Source organism: Drosophila simulans, chromosome 3L, assembly GCF_016746395.2.
Source record: "Drosophila simulans strain w501 chromosome 3L, Prin_Dsim_3.1, whole genome shotgun sequence".
Classification (NCBI taxonomy): Eukaryota; Metazoa; Arthropoda; class Insecta; order Diptera; family Drosophilidae; genus Drosophila; species Drosophila simulans.
Window position 1 is genome coordinate 1,353,917 of NC_052522.2, and position 18,277 is coordinate 1,372,193.

Consider the following 18,277-nt stretch of genomic DNA (forward strand, 5'->3'; position numbering starts at 1 on the left):
TATATCATAGTAACTAGCACTTAATTCAGAGCAAACTCTTTGCGGACAGCACCCCCATATCAACAGTTATCCACCCTTAATTAAAAAAAAAGTAAGATCCATAGAACCCGTTCAACTGCCACCTAATTCATCTTGAAGTCAATTCGAATCCAATCTGCGTGATTCGAGGTGGTTTCCGCCAGGCGAGCGAGTGAGCTAGCTGCTGTGTGGGAGTGAGAGGGGACTAGGGCGGCACAAAGGGGCGGGCAGCGCCCTCATCAGCTGTCAGCGGCAGCAGAATGAGGCCCATTTGATGAAGATGCTTCTGCAATTGTTAAGTGTATCTGTATCCCTTTCGATGTTTGCTGTTTGCTATTTGCTATTTGCTATTTGAGCAGCGAGATGGAGGATGGAGGAGGCCACAAGACATCAAAATCGTACTCGATATGTTAACAAGTCGAGATACAAAAGAGATGACTGCTCCCAAGAGATGCCAGAGATAGCCCACATAAATAAGTATCTCGTGTCTTGTATCTTGTATCTCGCATCTGATGGATGCACCTTTTGACACCCAATAAACAAGGCGAAAACAGCAGCTGAGACCGAAGTGATTTGATTTATTTATCAGGGGCCAGAAATCAACGTTGGCTGTTTCTTTTTATCAAAGGGAAAGTTAGTGGCAAAGCTATTTAGTTTTCTATTAATTATTATTAAGTTTGCAAAAGAACAGATATTAAAGTGAACAATACTTGATCAGATACAATTTTAAGTATAAGCCCAAGCTTCGTTTCTTTTTGTTTCCCCAAATTGTTGCACATTTGGTAATGCAATAATTGAGTTAATTAGCCAAAAAGGGATTAAGGTGTTTTGGGTTGTGCTAACTTAATAAGTGACTTGTTAATTATCCGTCGGCGGCTGCATCTGCAACTGTCTCCCTCTCGCTCTCCGTCTCTCCTCTTTCTCTGTCGCACCTGCAGCTGCCGGTAAAAGCCAGCTGGCTCCTTGCTCTCCCTCTCCCTTTCGCTCCTCGTTCGTTCGCCCCCTCTCACTTGTTCACGTGACTCCTTTACGTGTACCGTTCACCGGATGGTGGCCAAAAGCAAAAAGCCACGACAAAGGAAAACTTGGCAACGCGTTCGAACCTCGAACATGTTTGCTGCACCTGGCTTTATTGTTCAAAAGGGTGGCTCAAAAGGGGGCGGTGGTTTGCAGGGGGGGTTTCTTACCTTGGCCAGCAAGAGCCGGCTTTTCGAAAGGGGTGCAAAATGGAAAAAAAAAACACAAACACACACAGGTAACCCCTCCGGTAAGGAGGCTCTACCCCTTTCGGTTTTGGCCAGGCCGGCACTTTGCGAATCTATAAAAGTATCGGGCCGCATAAAAAACGAGCTCAGTTGTGAACGGTACTTTGTAACGGCAACCGGCGGCAGCACGCGCGACTAACGGTTCGCTGGAAAAGTGGAGGAAAAGCCCCGAGGAAAAACTTAGTGGAAAAGCACCGAACATTCGTACCGCCAGCCATTTACTGCTCGGATCGACGGCCGCAGTAACTTGTCGCTCATCCTCGAGAGAAATAAAATTGAAGCTGCAACCAGTTCACATAATCCTGCCCCCGGATGGCCTGAAAAGAGTCAACCATTCCGTCACCCCCCTCGGTAAGTCATAACGCCCCCACTCTCAATCCCCATCTATTCCATATCTCACCCTCGGAGATCCCGACCAAACCCCGAAAAAATAAATCCATCGGCTTAAAACTTGGCAAAACTCAGCTCCAAACTCAACCAAGCTGAGCTGAACGTATTTGACTAGAGCGAGCACTGAAAAAAATAAAGGAGACTTCATGGTGCGAAAAATAATATATAATACATATAATATTTGTTTATAAATTCCACGTTGAGTGGCGTAAATGTCACATGTCTATTGAAACCAGTAACCAATCTTATCAGTTAACCAACCTAGTTTTTGTTCTCAGTGCATGTAAATCTGCATCTGTCAGTGCGGCAGCAGCTTCAGCATCAGTATCTGTGTCTGCTTTGTATCTTTTGGGTTGTAAAAACATCTGTGCTTGTCGTTCGGCATCCGTATTTGCTGCCGTTTGCAACGGGCCAACTGCAATGCCACCACCCACTACTGCCACCCACTGCCACCCATTCCCAGCCAGGCGCACATTGCGTATACGCAACGTGGAGCGCGGGTTTAACTAAAAACCGTTTGCGCCCGAGCTGTCAGCAAATGGCAAGCACTTTCCGTTGAAATCTCCCCCGGTTCACCCGGTTTCTGCATGTGCGTGGGCTGCCCTGCTCCATTTTCGATATCTTTTGTGGGATCTCGGACAAGTGCTACTTCTGGCCAACTTCTGGGCAACTTCTTGGACAGCTACTGGCTGGTTGGTTGGCTGTTCGATTTCCATTGTCTCGTTTTCGAATGGAAACGCAAGTGCGTGTAGGCAGGAGTGGCCAACGATCGATGGAGAGGGTCTCGTAGGCGCGTGGGCGGGCCACGAGCTCCCAGTTTGGACATCCATCTTGCCACCAAAGTGACCAGGTTCGTGTGTCCCCAGGGCGCGAAGACGCCACATTTGGCTCACTTTTGTTTACACTTTGATTTATCTGCGCAGCCTCGCAAAGTATCTCATTCAATCGCATCCAAGCGAATTTTATTCACTTTACGAATTTTTCTTTTTCCCGCGAAACTTTTGCTAAGCAGACAAAATGGAAATCAAAATCAAAATCAAGAGCTGTTTCAGATACACAAATCATGGACAAAATGACAGCTGCCTTGGGCTTTTGTCACTGGTGAAGTTTTTGTTTATTGTTGAGTGCATGGAAATACGAAAAAATTAATGCGTTGGCTATTCTTGAAAAAATCGTACGCAATGCATTTTAATTTTTCGTGTCTCTTGTTCGTTTTTTGTTTGTTAATATATAGTTTTTAAATGTGTCAAGTTTGCTTTTATACGCGTCAGAGCGAGAGGCAAAGTCGAAAATAAAAACAATATAGCGAAACAAACAAAGAAAAAGGCGAAAAAAGACCCAAAGACCTGATTTCTGATTTCTGGCTTAGTTTTGTTTACCCATTTTGGGCCACTTTTCTTTTACCAACGTGTGCAGAAGTGGAAAAGTTATGAAGATTACAGATATGGGAAATAGTTTGCTAACTCAAATCAAAGGAACGTAGTTAAGCTGCGAATTAAAATTACCATCCAAGTCGTAAAACTTTAATTACCAAACTGAATTTGGCCCAAACTTCTGACTGCTATTAAATTCAGCAAACTGATTTGTGTTGTGCTCCCCCATTTCCCAGCGCAATCTCAGCGCAGAAGTCAACAGTTTATAGTGTTTAATCATTCTTAAGCTGTCTCCACCTCCCCCCTTCCCAACCCCTTCCCTTTTGGGCCACCTTTGACCTTCATTAGTGTCAGACCCTCTCGCATTCGCATTAATCTAGCCAGACGTTTCAACTTGAGCTGTTGCAAGACAATGGCTCGAGCAGTTTTGTAGTTCGTCTTGTCGGCCAAGGTGCACACGCACACGCCAGATACAGATACAGATACGAGATGGTATCTTTGAGATACTCGCACAAACGCATACAAAACAGAGCTAATAAATCAGTGCAGTTTATGCCTGAGAAGCGAAATGTACAAAATTATTACGCAACTAAACCAAAAATGTTAACAAATAAAAAGTTTAAACTTTTAAGCAAATCTTAATAATAGTTCTTTAGTTTTACCTTTCAAATAACAAGTATATATGGTGCTAGTTAGCGCTTAAGAAATTGAATAAATTCCGCACGAAACTGCCGGATTATGCAACCATTCGAAGTTGCACCCCCGCCCACTGCCCACCGACCAGCCACGCCCCCTATGGCTGAGGCGCCCCAAAGTCTCAGGGCGACACAAACAAAGAACTCGAGTGGCGTGCGTGTGTGTGTGTGTGTGTGTGTGTGTGTTGCACAAAACCGACGCGAAACGAAAAGTCCGAAAAACAAACACAACAACAACTCGACTGAAGGAAAAACCTTCGCGGCGGAAAAACAAAAAATAAGCAGAGCAGCGATGTGAAAAGTTGAATGCCTAACAAGTTGAAACACGCTAAAAATGCGAAAAAAGAGATCCACATAAAAAAAAAACAATAAATAAAGAAAAACAAAAGCTCAAAGATGGAGCACACAATAACAGCAACAACAACAAGAACAATGACTCGGAAAATGTGGAAATGTCTTGGGAACCTTGCAGCAAAATGGATGAAGCTGACGTTGTTGCTGCAGTTTGCTGAATTAGATAAAAGTTTAGGAAATGTTTATGCCCGAACTAAGGCGCAGATGAATAGCGCAGGAACTCCTTATGCCAAATACCCTCGATGGAGCAGCCAAGGGTCCAAGAGCATGCTGGGATCCACATGCATTTGGTACGGGTTTCACCTTCTCCACAAACTTGACCAGTCGGATTGCTCGGAAAAGTGTGCAAGTGAAGCTTCAATGGGAAAACTCCTATTTATGGTCATGAAAAAGAAACTCTACTAAGAATTAGCTCACAAATTGTTATTCATATCTATAGGTATTTAGTTATATTGTTTGCAGTATCAATTACAGGGTATTTCACCTGCAGTGCCAAACGATTTTCCCCCAGATTTATTTTTATATTTTTAAGTTCAGTTGGGGGAAACAGGTGAGCTGTAGGATAAGGCAACCTGGCAAATGGCAGGCGGAAATGCACCGAAAATAAATGTGGGTAAAAATGCCAAGGAGAAGTGGAAAACGGTGTCTTTAGTTGCCATTGCAACTGCAGTTAGTGGAATGTTGTCTACACGTAAATATTTCACACCAAACTCAGAAGGGGGTTCTTCCAGTGAAAGAACAGGGGCGTAGCGGGTAGAAGGGGGTGGATTCGGCTGGAAAATTGCCTAACCAGCGCAATGTGCAAAAACAAATGCAACTGCGGAATATGAATCACAAGCTAAAAAGTGCACCCACCAGGGGAACTCCGCACACTCATCGCTTATCGGCGATTTGCCATTTCCCCCTCCACCACCACCTGTCTTCAGCCCTTTCCAACACTTTTCATTCATCAATGTTGTTCGAAAGAGGTGAAAATTCGTGCGCGCGACGAAACAAAAGAAAGAGAGCTGCAAAAAGCAAAGAAAGAAGAGCAGCCGAAGATAAGACAGCAAAGATTCGCGAACTGGCGATAAACAAAAACAAAGGCAAACGATTGCGAAAACTGCAGAGCGAGCCACAAACAAACATGCTAAGAATGCATCCCACAGATACAGATACATTTACAGATACAGTGCTAGCACGGAAATTAGAAATAATAATAAATAAATAATCAAACAAAGATTTAGATTATTTGGTATATAAAGTTGTAGTATGGATTCTAAATTAGACAATATTCATTTGTAACAATCGATAGCATTGGTGTATGATAGTGATCCTACTTAGCGAGTGAGCACTGTACGCCTGCATCTGACGTGTGAATCGACACTAAACCGTCTCAACAAATGCTGTTAATAGTGCAGCCGAATAAGAGATTGAAAATTTACAAATCTGGCGAAAAGTGAAACGGAACCCAGCCAGGGTCACATTCTCTAGAGAACCGAACCCAGACCAATCCGCACCGCGTTGAGGTGAGTTCTGGTGAGTGAGTCAGGCCCACGCAATGCGAACACCTGAAAGTCCGCATCGATAGGAAAAAAATGCGAGGGGAAGGGGTTACGAGTTCGAGGTCCAAAACGAGTTTCACACGAGGAACGTGGGCCAAAGTCTTTGACGTCAGCAATTGAAGTTGGTCGACAACTATCGAAGCCGATTCATTGACACAATTTGTAAATGACGAAGGTGTCGCGGATTAGGGTATTTCCTATTTGCACTTGCGAAAAGTGAGACGACTCTCATGTGACAAATATTTGCCAGCGGAAGATTGTGTTTAGCAATGTAATTAATCAGATCTCAGCTGTATGTATCTCAGTTGCATAACTGCAAAAAATTCACATTAAATGGGTGTTTAGTTGCAAAGAAAGTGCACTAAATATACGTAGCTATAGAAAATCGGTGTGATGTTTGATTTTTAGCTTATATTCTATGTCAATATTTTTTTGTTAAATAGAGTATGTTTCAACTGAAACCATTTGATCCAATGCATCGCACCGTTGTCATGTAGTATTTATGATAGAATTAAGCAAAAATCACGGACAAACCGAACGCAAATCGTTTACAAAGAGTTATCACAGCTATTTGGGTTATTATTCTGCATTGACACAATGTGAAAAACCTGAAAAAAACAAATAACCAAAGCAGAAAAACCAAAATCGAGAAAAACACAAAAATGCCCGACAAATAGCACAATAAGAAAAAAACATAGAAAACGCATGTATATGTATGTGAAATCAAATATTCTGGCAATTAAACAGCAGAAATTGTTGGTCGCCGCTTGTTTGTTGTTTTTTTTTCCTTCGGGTTTTGTTTAATTTTAATGGTTGCAACCGCAACACGAATTATGCAGATTTACAAACGCCGACAAAAAGGCGAGAAAGTATTTATAATTAAAGCGGTTCTCTCGGAGGGCCTGTGCACTGACCACCCATAGATAGTTGCTCCCGATGATCAGCGCTGCATCCGATAGATAGATAGATGCAATCGTACACACGTATCTGGCGGATACCCGGCCAATCTGCATCTGCAAATGACCACAAAGTGAGAGCGCTGCACAGTTAACTCAATTAACTTATAAAATGTAAACTATGCGAGCCAACAGCTACACCATATAGCATATGTGGCTCCAGCTCCCAGACGAGATCCAAGCGGAGCCCCAACAACAAGCTCACTGAGCTAAACGGCAACGGTGATTAACTTTTGTCCATCTACCGCAGCGATGGTCGCGTGACTCACGAGCACAGATAAGCTTACGATATCAATAGGAAATGCCAAGCATAATTCAGTATTGAAATATTTCTTAGAATATTAGATGGATACTGTATGAAAGTTTGTTACTAATGTTCGTTGAAAGGGTTACTTAAAGTTGAGTTTCTCAAGATGCAATGCTGACTGACGCACCTGCCCATCTCTAGCGCATTTCACAGTTTCCAGCCTCGGCCCATGCCCACAGTTTTCCATATGTAGATGCGTGCGAAGAGATACGTGGATGTATCTACAAGCTACAAGTTACGCTTTGCAGACTCGCGTACTCACCTGAGCGCGAATAATTACCACGCCAAGAAAGGGGAGCGAACGGGGAAGGGGCAGATGGGCAGGGGGATGGGTGACCGAGGGAAGAGAGGGGGCGGTACAGGTAGGCGCCGCTTGCGTCCACCGAAGAAGAGGCGGCAAAGGGGGCGGAACGGGCCCACCGACTGCGGCAACAATGTTGGTGAATGTCGAGGAAGCGAATGTAGATCGGCGATAGAGTAGCTAACCAAAGGGGCGGAGAGCGAGGGGCGTGGCGGCAGGTGGGTCATCGGCGGGTCGAGGGCAGCGCCAGCGGTGCTAATGTGGTTATGAACGCCAGTTGGCAGGTCAGCGCGGCTCGAGGTTCCGTCTTGGAGCCGAAGTGGTTGCTAATCGAAATGTGATAATCGGGGCGGGGCAGGGACCAGTTCATTGAGCTCCAAAAGGGGCGGCCAGGGGGAGATTCGCACCGACATCGCGCTGCTATTGAACCCATTAATGACGCCGCCTTTGCCTTTATGCGCGCGATTTTCTCGGCTCGTGGAAAGTCGCACGAAAAATGGATCGCACATTAGCTTGGGAAAACCGCTTGACCAGCGGTGAAATCATAAGGGGAAATCGAGTGCAAATATTTATTGGAAAAGCACTGAGCACGTTCCTTGGGAAATGCATCTTTGCCATTTGTTTCCCAGGAGAAAAGGGCTAAAATAAACCATTTACCCATGATATTCATTCTGCGATGAGATCTTTAGCTTGTTTGCTTAAGTACGAACTATTTAAGCACCAATTTGAGCTGTCTCGTTTAAGAACATTCCTCTTGGCTTCCTGCGTTCCCCCAACTGATCCCTTCCTTCCTGTCCTCCTTCCTTGGCAATCTGCTGTTTATTTGTCTTTGGATCCCAGAGAAAAACGCGAGAACAAAAGGCTTGTCAAGCCATTTCCATTTTCATTTCCATTACCGTGCGAATTCTGCCCGCTTTTCACTCGCTGCTTTGCCATTAACATTTTTCACTGCTCACCCACTCAGCGGATTCAGGGCGCATAATTGCCTTTTGATGTAGCTGCTCGCCCTTGGCAATGGTCATGTTGCACCCCTGCTCCTTGCTCCTTACTGCCTGCTGACCACTTAAAGCCACATTAATTGTTATGATTTACAATGGGAAAAATCATAAATTAATTATTCATGGGACGGCAAACCAGCGGGGACGGATGAAATTCCTGCCCTGGGTCAATGTTCCATTGGCTGGGCAATTTCCGCGCGGCTTCCTTCCTGGCCAGTGGCCACCAAATCGATGGCAGATCAGCTTCCAATTAGCTAACGGAACTACGTGCAAATCGTTGCATCTCGCGGCGCAGCAACCGTTCGAGAGCGGCGAAAGATACTTTTGTATCTCGGCGGTAAAAGCGGGTTAATTGATGGCTTTTGCATTAAATTGCTTCACTCGACACAATCAGCAGAGAAGCGAAAGAGGGGCGTTGGGAGAAAGGGGGAGGGGCAATTGACCCGCTCGGCGCTACTTGTATCTTCGAGTCTTTAGCTTGGAAGTTAATTATCACAATGTCTCGCTGAGTTCGTGCTGCAATTTCCATAGATATTTATTAGATCGGACTCGGGCGAAATTCTCATGCCATAAATCAAGCTCAAGCTGTGATCTCAGAGTGCCATCTGCTGGCCATACGTAAAAGTATCTTTGAATTCAGAGGTTTTCAGTTGGTTATCTGCACTGCTCGAAATGTATCTAACTGAAGAGTTCGAACATATATGTTTTGGATTTGAAACGAAAATTGTATCTGCTAAATTTGTTCTGCCTGCATGTGGGTGTTTAATTGGATTCTCCTTCGTCTAGACTTCGTCCCGTGGGGCCACGCACTTAAATCGCCTGCGTGCCTAATTTATTGATATGTCATCGTCTGCCCAGCAACCACATCCACTGCCACCATTAATCCCCCCACATTTGGATTCTCCTTGACAATCTTTGCAGTGGCCTCCAGCCAAAGTGTTTGTCATTTCCTGGCATTCCGCAAATACTTGGCTCTACGTCTTTGGATTTCGGCTGTGTGTAGTTTTCATTTCATTTTCATTTTCGTTTTCGTTTAGTTGCCATATTACGAAACTGGCCTCCCCTTTTCGACTGGTTACTACTTGTACATATATCTCTGAATGTTCGATTTCCAAACTGAATGAAACTTTAGCCACCCCGATTCGATCTGCTCCGCCGTTTGCGTGATTCATTTTTCACATTTTTGGTTGCTCCGTTTTGATTATATGTATGTACGGTATGTACGAGCATTATGCTCGTCTGGTGTCTTTCATACATTTCGTTTTTTGTTTTATTATTATTCTTGTATTTTTCCTATATTTCCGTGTGAACTTCCGTTTTGACCCCCCTTCCCTATGTCCCCTTACTGGACTCTGCTCCCTTCTGAAAAAGGCAAAAGTTTGGAACGTGTTTGAAATATTGATAGCGAAATGAGCAGGGACCACAAGAGCAACCTACACAGCTACGAGCCAATGCAGAGAGAGAAAAAAGGGTTAACTTATTCGCAGGCTTATCAAAGTTTGAATTGGAATTCATAGGTGACATCTTACATGTGCGACATTAGGTATTCCAACATGAACTATATAGTATACACTACTTTCTCTCAGTGCACTCGCACCCACTTGGACCTTGCACCATCGGTGGTTGCAGGCAACACCTACTGCAGTCCCAAAGTTGTCCAGAGAACCCCTCGTCCGCCCGATTCTGTCTGTCGTCGGTCTGCCTGTGGTTGCTGTTCGCCGTCTGCCTCGGTGGTGCTGTGGTGGGTTTGTTGTTGTTGGTGGTGGTGGTGGGGCGTGTGACCTCTCCCGCCTGCCCCCTTCGGTGGCCCCTTTTACGGCTGCATTAGACAATAACTGGTAATAATCGTTGAACCGTAAAATAAACATGGATACCCGGTGCACTTGTTTGGGCAGCAACAACAGCAGTGCTCAGGTGGTTCAGGTGGTTCGGTCGGTGGTGTCTTTGTCGCTGCAGGTGATTAGGTCCGTCCCCCGTCCGCCTGCCACCGTCCATCGTCCGTTGTCGTCTGCCGGACGTTAACTGATTTGTGCATTGACGCGAAGTCGTAGAAATATACGAAAAGACATAAATACTTAAGCAGGGAGACAGAGCAAGCCGAGGAAAGCAAAGGGTAAAGTAGGGGGAGGCAAGCTTGCGGTTTTCCGCGGATCACGAACCGGCAAAATAATAATCATATGCCAACGCTCTGCATTCCATTTCAATCCGATCCGATCTGATAGGTAAATTACATTCGTCATCGAGTTTCGATTTTCTGACCAACACTACATGATTCAACGGCTATTTATAAACGACGGATCAGAATAATCTCCAAAATCAAACGAACGAGCAAAAAGCGATCTTGCACGGCGTGTGACTAAAGTTGGCTTTTGGCGCGCCACGTATTCATATCCCATATTGTCTAGTGGTTAGGATATCCGGCTCTCACCCGGAAGGCCCGGGTTCAATTCCCGGTATGGGAAATATGGTTACAGATTATTTTTTTAAAATTATTTTAAAATTTATACACACATTCTAAAAAAATACAGGTTTTAGTTGTTCAGGGTAGTACTCCAGAAAACATCTACATTTTGAATTATATTTTCAGACATTACATCTATAAATAATATTACCGAAATTCTTGAAACTGTTTTTGATTCTGCATCCCAAGTCCCATATTGTCTAGTGGTTAGGATATCCGGCTCTCACCCGGAAGGCCCGGGTTCAATTCCCGGTATGGGAAATATGGCTACAAATATTTTTTTTCATACACCATTGCACATTTTGAAAAAACTCACGACTAAGGAAAATATGGGTTTATTTTTTCTGCAGCTCTATTTCATTATGCCCTGATTAATGTTAGATCAGCAAAGAATTCGGGAGCTTCGAAAATTTGGTCGTTGACTGTTCTAAATCTTTGAAATCTTGACTCGACATCGAGAGCAGATTGTGCTCCATTCTTTTGTTGAATTTGAGGAACAACAACAGAAACAGAGGCAAACTTTAGTGGCCTTAGTTTTATGTTGAGTGTTTTATGGGCCAGTGGCTGACCAAAGGGGCGGGGAAGGAAGGGGGTCCGAGTAAGGGCAAGTGTTTCACACAGTAAACACAAGTTAATGAAATAAAAACGTAAGCAGCAGACACACAAAAACGCAATAAACACAAAAGAAATTACAATTAAATTGAAAGCAAAGAGAAAGAGCATTTATTGGAGTGCGAGGAAGCGAGATGGCTATAGGACGGACGGAGACAGAGCTAGCCTGCTTCCCACACGCGCCTCTCCTCACTCCTTTGCCACTGCAACTTGACATGCAACCCGAATGGAAATGAACTTTGAAGCCTGCGTGGGTCGTTGTTTCTCGGTTTCTCGGCTTGAGAATTCCAAGACGCCGGCTATCGCGATGCTCCACTTGCCCCTCTCACTTTTCCCCCACTCTCCACTCTCCGCATTTTTCTTCTGTGATGGCGTGCGCGACTTTTAATCGCATTCGCTTCAATTGTCGGAATTTTATTGTGAAACCAACTAAGACTTTGGGCGTCGAAGCCTCCCTGGCACCCCCCTCACTAGCTAGACTAGCCCCCACCCCTTTTGGCTTTCCATGCACATCTTTCATAACGCTTCATTATCGTCTCATAGAAATAATGCGAAAAGAAACCTTTGAAAAAATTAAAAAAGTGAAAACAATTCCCAGAGTTGGTGTACAGTGAAAGCTCCCATGGGTGACCTTTAAATTACATTGTTTTACTAGCTCTTAAAATAAAATTGTATGTCTTTGATCGAGGGCTAATAATCCATTTGGTGACCCCGATCTTCTTTTCTAAACGCAATGCTCCGCCTTTTCAACAAATGTTGGTATAATATTGCCATCTTTAAAGATGGGTAGCTGTTAGTTTGGACTAAAAGTCGAATACTTTGGCTTTTGTCTGATAAGCCTACGATTGAATGATTGCTGGGAAAAGCGTAGATCGATTTCTTCTGTGTAAGCTACCATAACTTTAGATTGGATCCCACCATCGCCCGACACAAGAGCCACCCACCTGGTAAACATTTTTCAATTATAGTTTTATAATAATTTTCTCGTCATTGTTGGTAGTTCATGTTGAGCGCCTTGTTGTTGCCTGCAGTCCATTTGTTGTTGCGTTTTGTTAACGTAACTTTCTTCGTTATTCTTTCACTTTTCGACCCGCCCACTGGCTCTCCATAACTTTTGCTCTCGACCCAAAGGCATTTAAGCCGCGTTGTAATTATGTATTTTTTCCGTACATTTCTCTCTCACTATTTCTTTTGGGTGGTGCACCCTGCGGCTTCAGTAATTAAATTTGTTTTTGTCTCCTCTCGCCCCTTCGCTGGCCAACTGCAACTAACTAACCATATTTACTCAGGAGGAATATATCTTTGTAATTGCCGGCAAAACGTCCAACGTCCAACGTCCAACGTCCCAGGAACTGCGAAATAATTTCGAATATGTTTCGAGCCAATTTGGCCAGCTCGCTGAACCGCATAAATCAATAGAGGAAAATACGTAAAAAACAGGTGGGGATGGATACCCACACATATTTGATAACCTTAGAAAAGTACTCCGCTGGCAAATAATGCAAATACAAATAGTCAGCATTATGCAAATGAAATGTTTGCCCAATGCAAACACAAAATGCGGTCGACTCAGAAATGTAGAACAGCAGCTCAAGGAGCGGGTCACTGGAAAAATAGATTGAAAATGCCAGTTACCGCCCACTTTTGATCAAATAAGGGCGATATGTTCCAAACGGAATGTCATTTGATTGAAAACTAAGGTCAAACTAAATTTGTGAAGACAGAAATTTAATTTGTAACTAGCACAATTATTGAGGAACAAAATAAATAAGGAGGCAATCATAGTCACTGAATTTAGCCATATTCATTTCCCAAGTCCTGCGTTTCGCCGGTAATAAACATTTCAAATGTCCTGGCCATTAATATTTTATTTCTGTGTAACGAGAGGCAAAACGAAAAAACATTGGTGGAGCAGCCAGAAGGAGGTTGGCTTGCATAATCAACTTCAACGGCGAGTTGAACTTCGATTTTTGCCTTTGCCAAATGAGCCGAGCAGGAAGGCAAACACCGGGGGCCAGAAGGATAAAAAGAGTGGTGGGGGAGGGGCGCAGAGGAAGTTGGATGTTTGTTTCAAGGATATTGTGCGTTTCAGTGTCCTGCACACGAACAAGTTGCGTGCCAAGGACAGCAGCAGAAAAAGCGGCAGACCAAGTTGAACAAACCGGGCAAAGCTACCAGGAATCGATGTCTGAGGACATTAAGGATACACCTGTCGATATTTTTACAGTTTTGGCATGCGCCTGCCTGCCCCTCGGTCCCCATTTTCGGATCCATTAACCGGTTTGCCAGTTGTGCGCCAGGATCATTAGGGGGACGACCGAGAGCAACACTTCCGTCTGTGAAACGAGTTTTCGGGCAACAGAAGAGGGCAGGACAACACGCCAGGACCTTCCACTATCCCAGTTGTTTTGGGCCAGAGGTAATCACCATTAAAACTCATTACCAAGAGCAACTGCAGCGCACCACAACACTACAGGGAAAACCAAACACGCCGAAAAGGAACAGGACACGCCATGGGAGCCCAGAACTGGAAGCCGTCCAAAATAACCAAAAACATAAACTAGCCAAAACCAAAACATGCACATGAACTAGTTAACCCTCAAGTTACAAGTTATTTGCTGTCTGCTCGGAACAAGTGTATCCCATAAAGTGGAACTAATCCTTAAGCTTAAGATATATCTAAAGAACTAGGAGTTGGAATTCAAATGATTATCGATTAAGTGTCTAACCCAGAGGAAAGTATGTTCTCTCAGTTATGTAACTGCAGTAAGACGCTAAAAAATGGAACAGCATGTATGATGGATAGCCAACTCCATTAGTTCCAACCATACATTACTTTTTTATGCAACATTTAATTTCAAGATTTACGATCATAGATTTCACTAGCATTATATCCCCCAGAGCTGCCTTATTGCTCTGCCCCTTCTGGCCAGCTCCTTTGACTACTTCCTCCGGCTAGGAATTCCGAATTCCGTCTTAATCTCAAGTTTGAGCACTTTCGGGGTTGCATTTTGGCCTTCTTTTCTTTGGTGCTGCCGCAGCGGAAATAAATTTCTTGCGAGTGCAAAAAAAGAAATAAATTCTTGACTCTTTTATGGCCGTCTAGTGCCATTAAAAGGGGGAGCAGTGAGCGGGTGATGAAGGGGGGCAGGAGCCCGGGGGATTTAGACCTGAATGATGGCGCCTCTGGCAATGTCGAACATCGTCGTCTGCCAAATCGAGACGCGTCGCGGAGAAATTGCGCTGCAGTTGTCGTCAAAGCCGGAGACAGTCGCAGAAATAGAGAGACAACCTTGAGCTAATTTGGCCCACCGCGTAATCTCCTTCTACACTGAGAGAAAAGAGAGCAAATTGTGGATTATCAGAACGTTAGCATACTAAATAAAGAGTCTCCAATCTCAACAGAATGTTTTCTTGTTATGTTATAATATACACCACAGTTTCTTTAAGTGATTGATTTTCTTTTTCGTCCAGACAGCCGCCGCCGGGAGCAGACAGCATTCCGCTCATCTCACCATGACAGAAGCCGCCTCAGCCTCAGATGCTCCTGCTAAGTGGGGCACCGTCACAAGGCAGACGCCCCAAAAATAGACCCCTCATCGGAACGGTGGAGCAGGGGGAGATGCCGCCCAGTACCGTTCTGCAAATGCCGCCGGCTCCGTCGTCGTCGAGATCCGGACTGGTGCTGGGCGTCTGCTGTGACCAGCTGATGGCGGTGCAGCCAGTGCAGCCAGTGCAGCGGGCATCCGGAGCAGCAGCATCCAAGAGCAGTTCCCCGGACTGGGGGAATCACAGGGCGAAACATCTTGAAGGGGCTGCCACGCCTTTCAAGTGGATTCCGCCCTTTTTCATTATCCTCGCCACGCTCCTCGAGGTGAGTAGCCGCCCCACGTTGGGCGCCAAATGTGACCGCTTTTTAATGCGATTACCGTCGAGGGTTGATTGAGGGTCATAACAGCCACATTTGGGGTGGCCTCGCGTTGGGGATGGCGACGGCGATGGGTTGATGTTGCCATGACATCGCATATAAAAGCACAACATTCTGGCCACATTCTGGTGGGGTTTAATTGTTGGCTTATAGATGTTGCAGTGCAACCAACCCTTGGGATAGCAAACATATTGAATTGGGCGCACATTTAACCCCTGATCTTTTGTGTCTGATGGCAATTACATATTATACCATAATCCTCAATCTTTGAGTTTAACGTTTTCATTACTTTTCAAAGCTTAAGAGCTTAACCATTTTGCAGCGAAAGAGCAAAGCACAAATACTTTAAAATAATAGCTAAATTCTGCCACAGATATTTTTCAAAGTGATCAGTTAGTATCTGGCACAGCACATTTCAAAAGTATTTCATTTAGTCCACTTTTCATTACACTTAACCCCCAAAGACCAAAGACTTGGGAGCCAGAATGCCCAAGCGACTTGCAGTCACGTCTGAAACGCGTTTTGTATCTCAAATTATACGAGATGGCCGATGAAGAGGGTTGTTTGCTTGGCCATAACAAAGATGCTGTATCGTATTTCAGACCCCAACCTCCAGCTGAAGGGCCCCAAGCATTCGTTCTATATCACCCACACAACAGAGATCTCGTCTAGCAATTGACTTTTGAGGCAAACAAATTGCCGACAGGGCCACACACACCGAACACGACGACTTAGCTGCTCGCTCCCCACCCAGTGCATTTTGTAAATGGAAGTTGGCTTCCGGTTAAAGGATATTCGAGTACCATGGGGGACGCGGAAAGGGGGCAGTAAGGATGAAGGGATACAGAGTGCGTGCGAAAAATCCAACACGTCTACGATTTGTTTTCCGCGTCTAGCTTTTTGCACACCACACAGACTGGACGCCGCCAGGCCACAGAAAAACGGGGAATTGGGCAGGAATGAGGGGGAATAATGGGGTTTCTGGAGTAAAAACGGGAGGAATGGGCAACCAGGAGCTGGGGGGAATTGATGGCGACGTCTCGTCGCTGTCTGCTGGCAGTCTACGCCTTTGGGGGTTGTTCGGGCCACCCCATCTCCTCCTGGCAAAGCTGTCTCGGCTGTGCGGGCTTGATGATTTTATTGCTTCCCTCGTTGCCTCGAGTGGGAATGGGGGTTCCCCCAAAAGTGGTGCTCATGAAGTGGTTCCGAACTAGTTCGGGTTACAAGAAATGGTTGTTTAGTATGCATACCTTTTCTTTGCAGGGTCACAAAAAGCTTTTCCAACTTCTATTTAACTTATAATGAAGCATTCATTTTATTCTTAACTTCCACAGGTTCTCGTGTTTCTATGGGTGGGTGCTGAACCACCCGAGGATTCCCTTCTCGTATATCGTCCCGACCAGCGCCTGCAGCTCTGGAGATTCCTCAGCTATGCCCTGCTCCACGCCAGTTGGCTCCATCTGGGTTACAACGTGCTCACCCAGCTCCTATTCGGCGTGCCTTTGGAGCTGGTACATGGATCGCTGAGAACGGGCGTCATTTATATGGCCGGAGTTTTGGCCGGCTCATTGGGAACTTCGGTGGTGGACTCGGAAGTTTTCCTGGTGGGAGCCAGTGGTGGAGTTTACGCCTTGCTGGCCGCCCAACTGGCGAGTCTGTTGCTCAACTTTGGTCAGATGCGACACGGGGTATTCCAGCTAATGGCTGTGATTTTGTTCGGTAGGTGCACTGGTGTAACTCATATTACCATAGTTTGATCTTGGGAATCATAAATATATATTATCTATACTTTACAGTTTTCTGCGATTTGGGTTATGCCCTCTATTCAAGAGAACTGGCGATGCACCAGCTGCAGACACGACCCTCTGTCTCCTATATCGCCCACATGACCGGAGCTCTGGCCGGGATTAGTGTGGGTCTGCTGCTTCTCCGGCAACTGGATGGTGGGCTGCGACCACGCCCACTCCGCTGGCTGGCCCTGGGCGTATGGTGCATATTCAGCGCCTTCGGAATCGCCTTCAACTTGGTGAACACGGTCACAGCTCAACTTCTGGCCGAGGAGGAGGGCCAGGTGATCAGGCAGCACCTGATGAACGACCTCGGAATGGGATGATCCCAGGCGGAAGCCACAGACTGCATCCTCCTCTTACATGTCTCCTCTTATGCCCTAGTCTAGTCACTAGATTATAAGACTTTCCCCAGGACAGTGTGCTCAAATAACATATCTACATCTATCGGATATCCTGGCTCCCACTTCAAGGGGGGATTGCTCAAAATACTCTTAGCTCGTAAGTCCCAACATTTATCTTATGCCAATGCCAAAGGAGTGGAGAGGTTCCGTTCGGGAACTGAGCCTGGCTCACATCAAAGACTTAGGATCGGGTTTGGATGGCTATCGATGCTGATCGATGGACTCCTACATTGAGTTGCCTACTTAGGCTTAATGCCAAACCAGAGCTTAAAGACATAACATACATATATCCAAATACAATAATTTGAAACAAGAAATCTAACTCAATAAATTACCAAACTATAGAGTAAACACCAATGTGCCTTGTTTTATTTGAAGCCACCCTAAAATGTAACGAAACATCGGGCTGGGAATGAAGCCACTCTATTTGAATTTCAATCTGAGGTAAACTGCATACTAATTCCCCAATCAGCTGAAACAGCTGCAATCGAAAAGCCAACATTTTTGGAGGCCGCACCAGAAATTAATAACAAACAAAAACCGAAATTAGCCATCAGCTCTGGGCGTTGTTCTATTTTGGCATTGCATCATATCATGGTGCTGGCTCCAAGTGGGGAGCTTCTGGGGGGAGTTGGTTATTTTTGGTTTTGGATTTCGCATTCGCCGATAATGAAATTGTAAACTTGCACTGAATGTGTTCGTAATTCAATAGCTGCAAGCTGCGTCGCTGGCTCCCCTGCTAAAAAAAAGCCACAGCACCACCCAAAACCGAGTGCATTTTGATGAGACATTGATGGTTCAATCGAACATTCGACCCACCCAGCCAGTTGAGCCAATTTAGCAAGCCACTTGCGATTCCTCTCAATCGAATCAGATCGAAGTTA

At 45.1% G+C, this 18,277-nt stretch overlaps 1 protein-coding gene and 2 non-coding genes across 4 annotated transcripts; all 3 read left to right on the forward strand.

Moving 5' to 3' along the window:
* Positions 1-1,351: 1,351 nt before the first annotated feature.
* LOC6736331 (protein rhomboid) lies at positions 1,352-17,750 on the forward strand. 2 transcript variants are annotated; one of them, XM_016170614.3, is made up of 4 exons: positions 1,352-1,634; positions 14,749-15,148; positions 16,537-16,921; positions 16,999-17,750. In XM_016170614.3, exons 2-4 carry the CDS (start codon positions 14,816-14,818, stop codon positions 17,313-17,315), a joined length of 1,035 nt encoding a protein of 344 aa, XP_016029808.1. In that variant the 5' UTR covers positions 1,352-1,634; positions 14,749-14,815; the 3' UTR covers positions 17,316-17,750. The 2 variants fall into 2 exon arrangements, with proteins under 2 accessions (XP_016029808.1, XP_016029807.1); XM_016170613.2 differs by having other exon boundaries at positions 14,753-15,148.
* On the forward strand, positions 10,592-10,663 carry Trnae-cuc. Its single transcript has one exon. It is a non-coding gene; the product is annotated as a tRNA-Glu (tRNA).
* On the forward strand, positions 10,852-10,923 carry Trnae-cuc. The gene has a single exon. It is a non-coding gene; the product is annotated as a tRNA-Glu (tRNA).
* Positions 17,751-18,277: the final 527 nt, after the last annotated feature.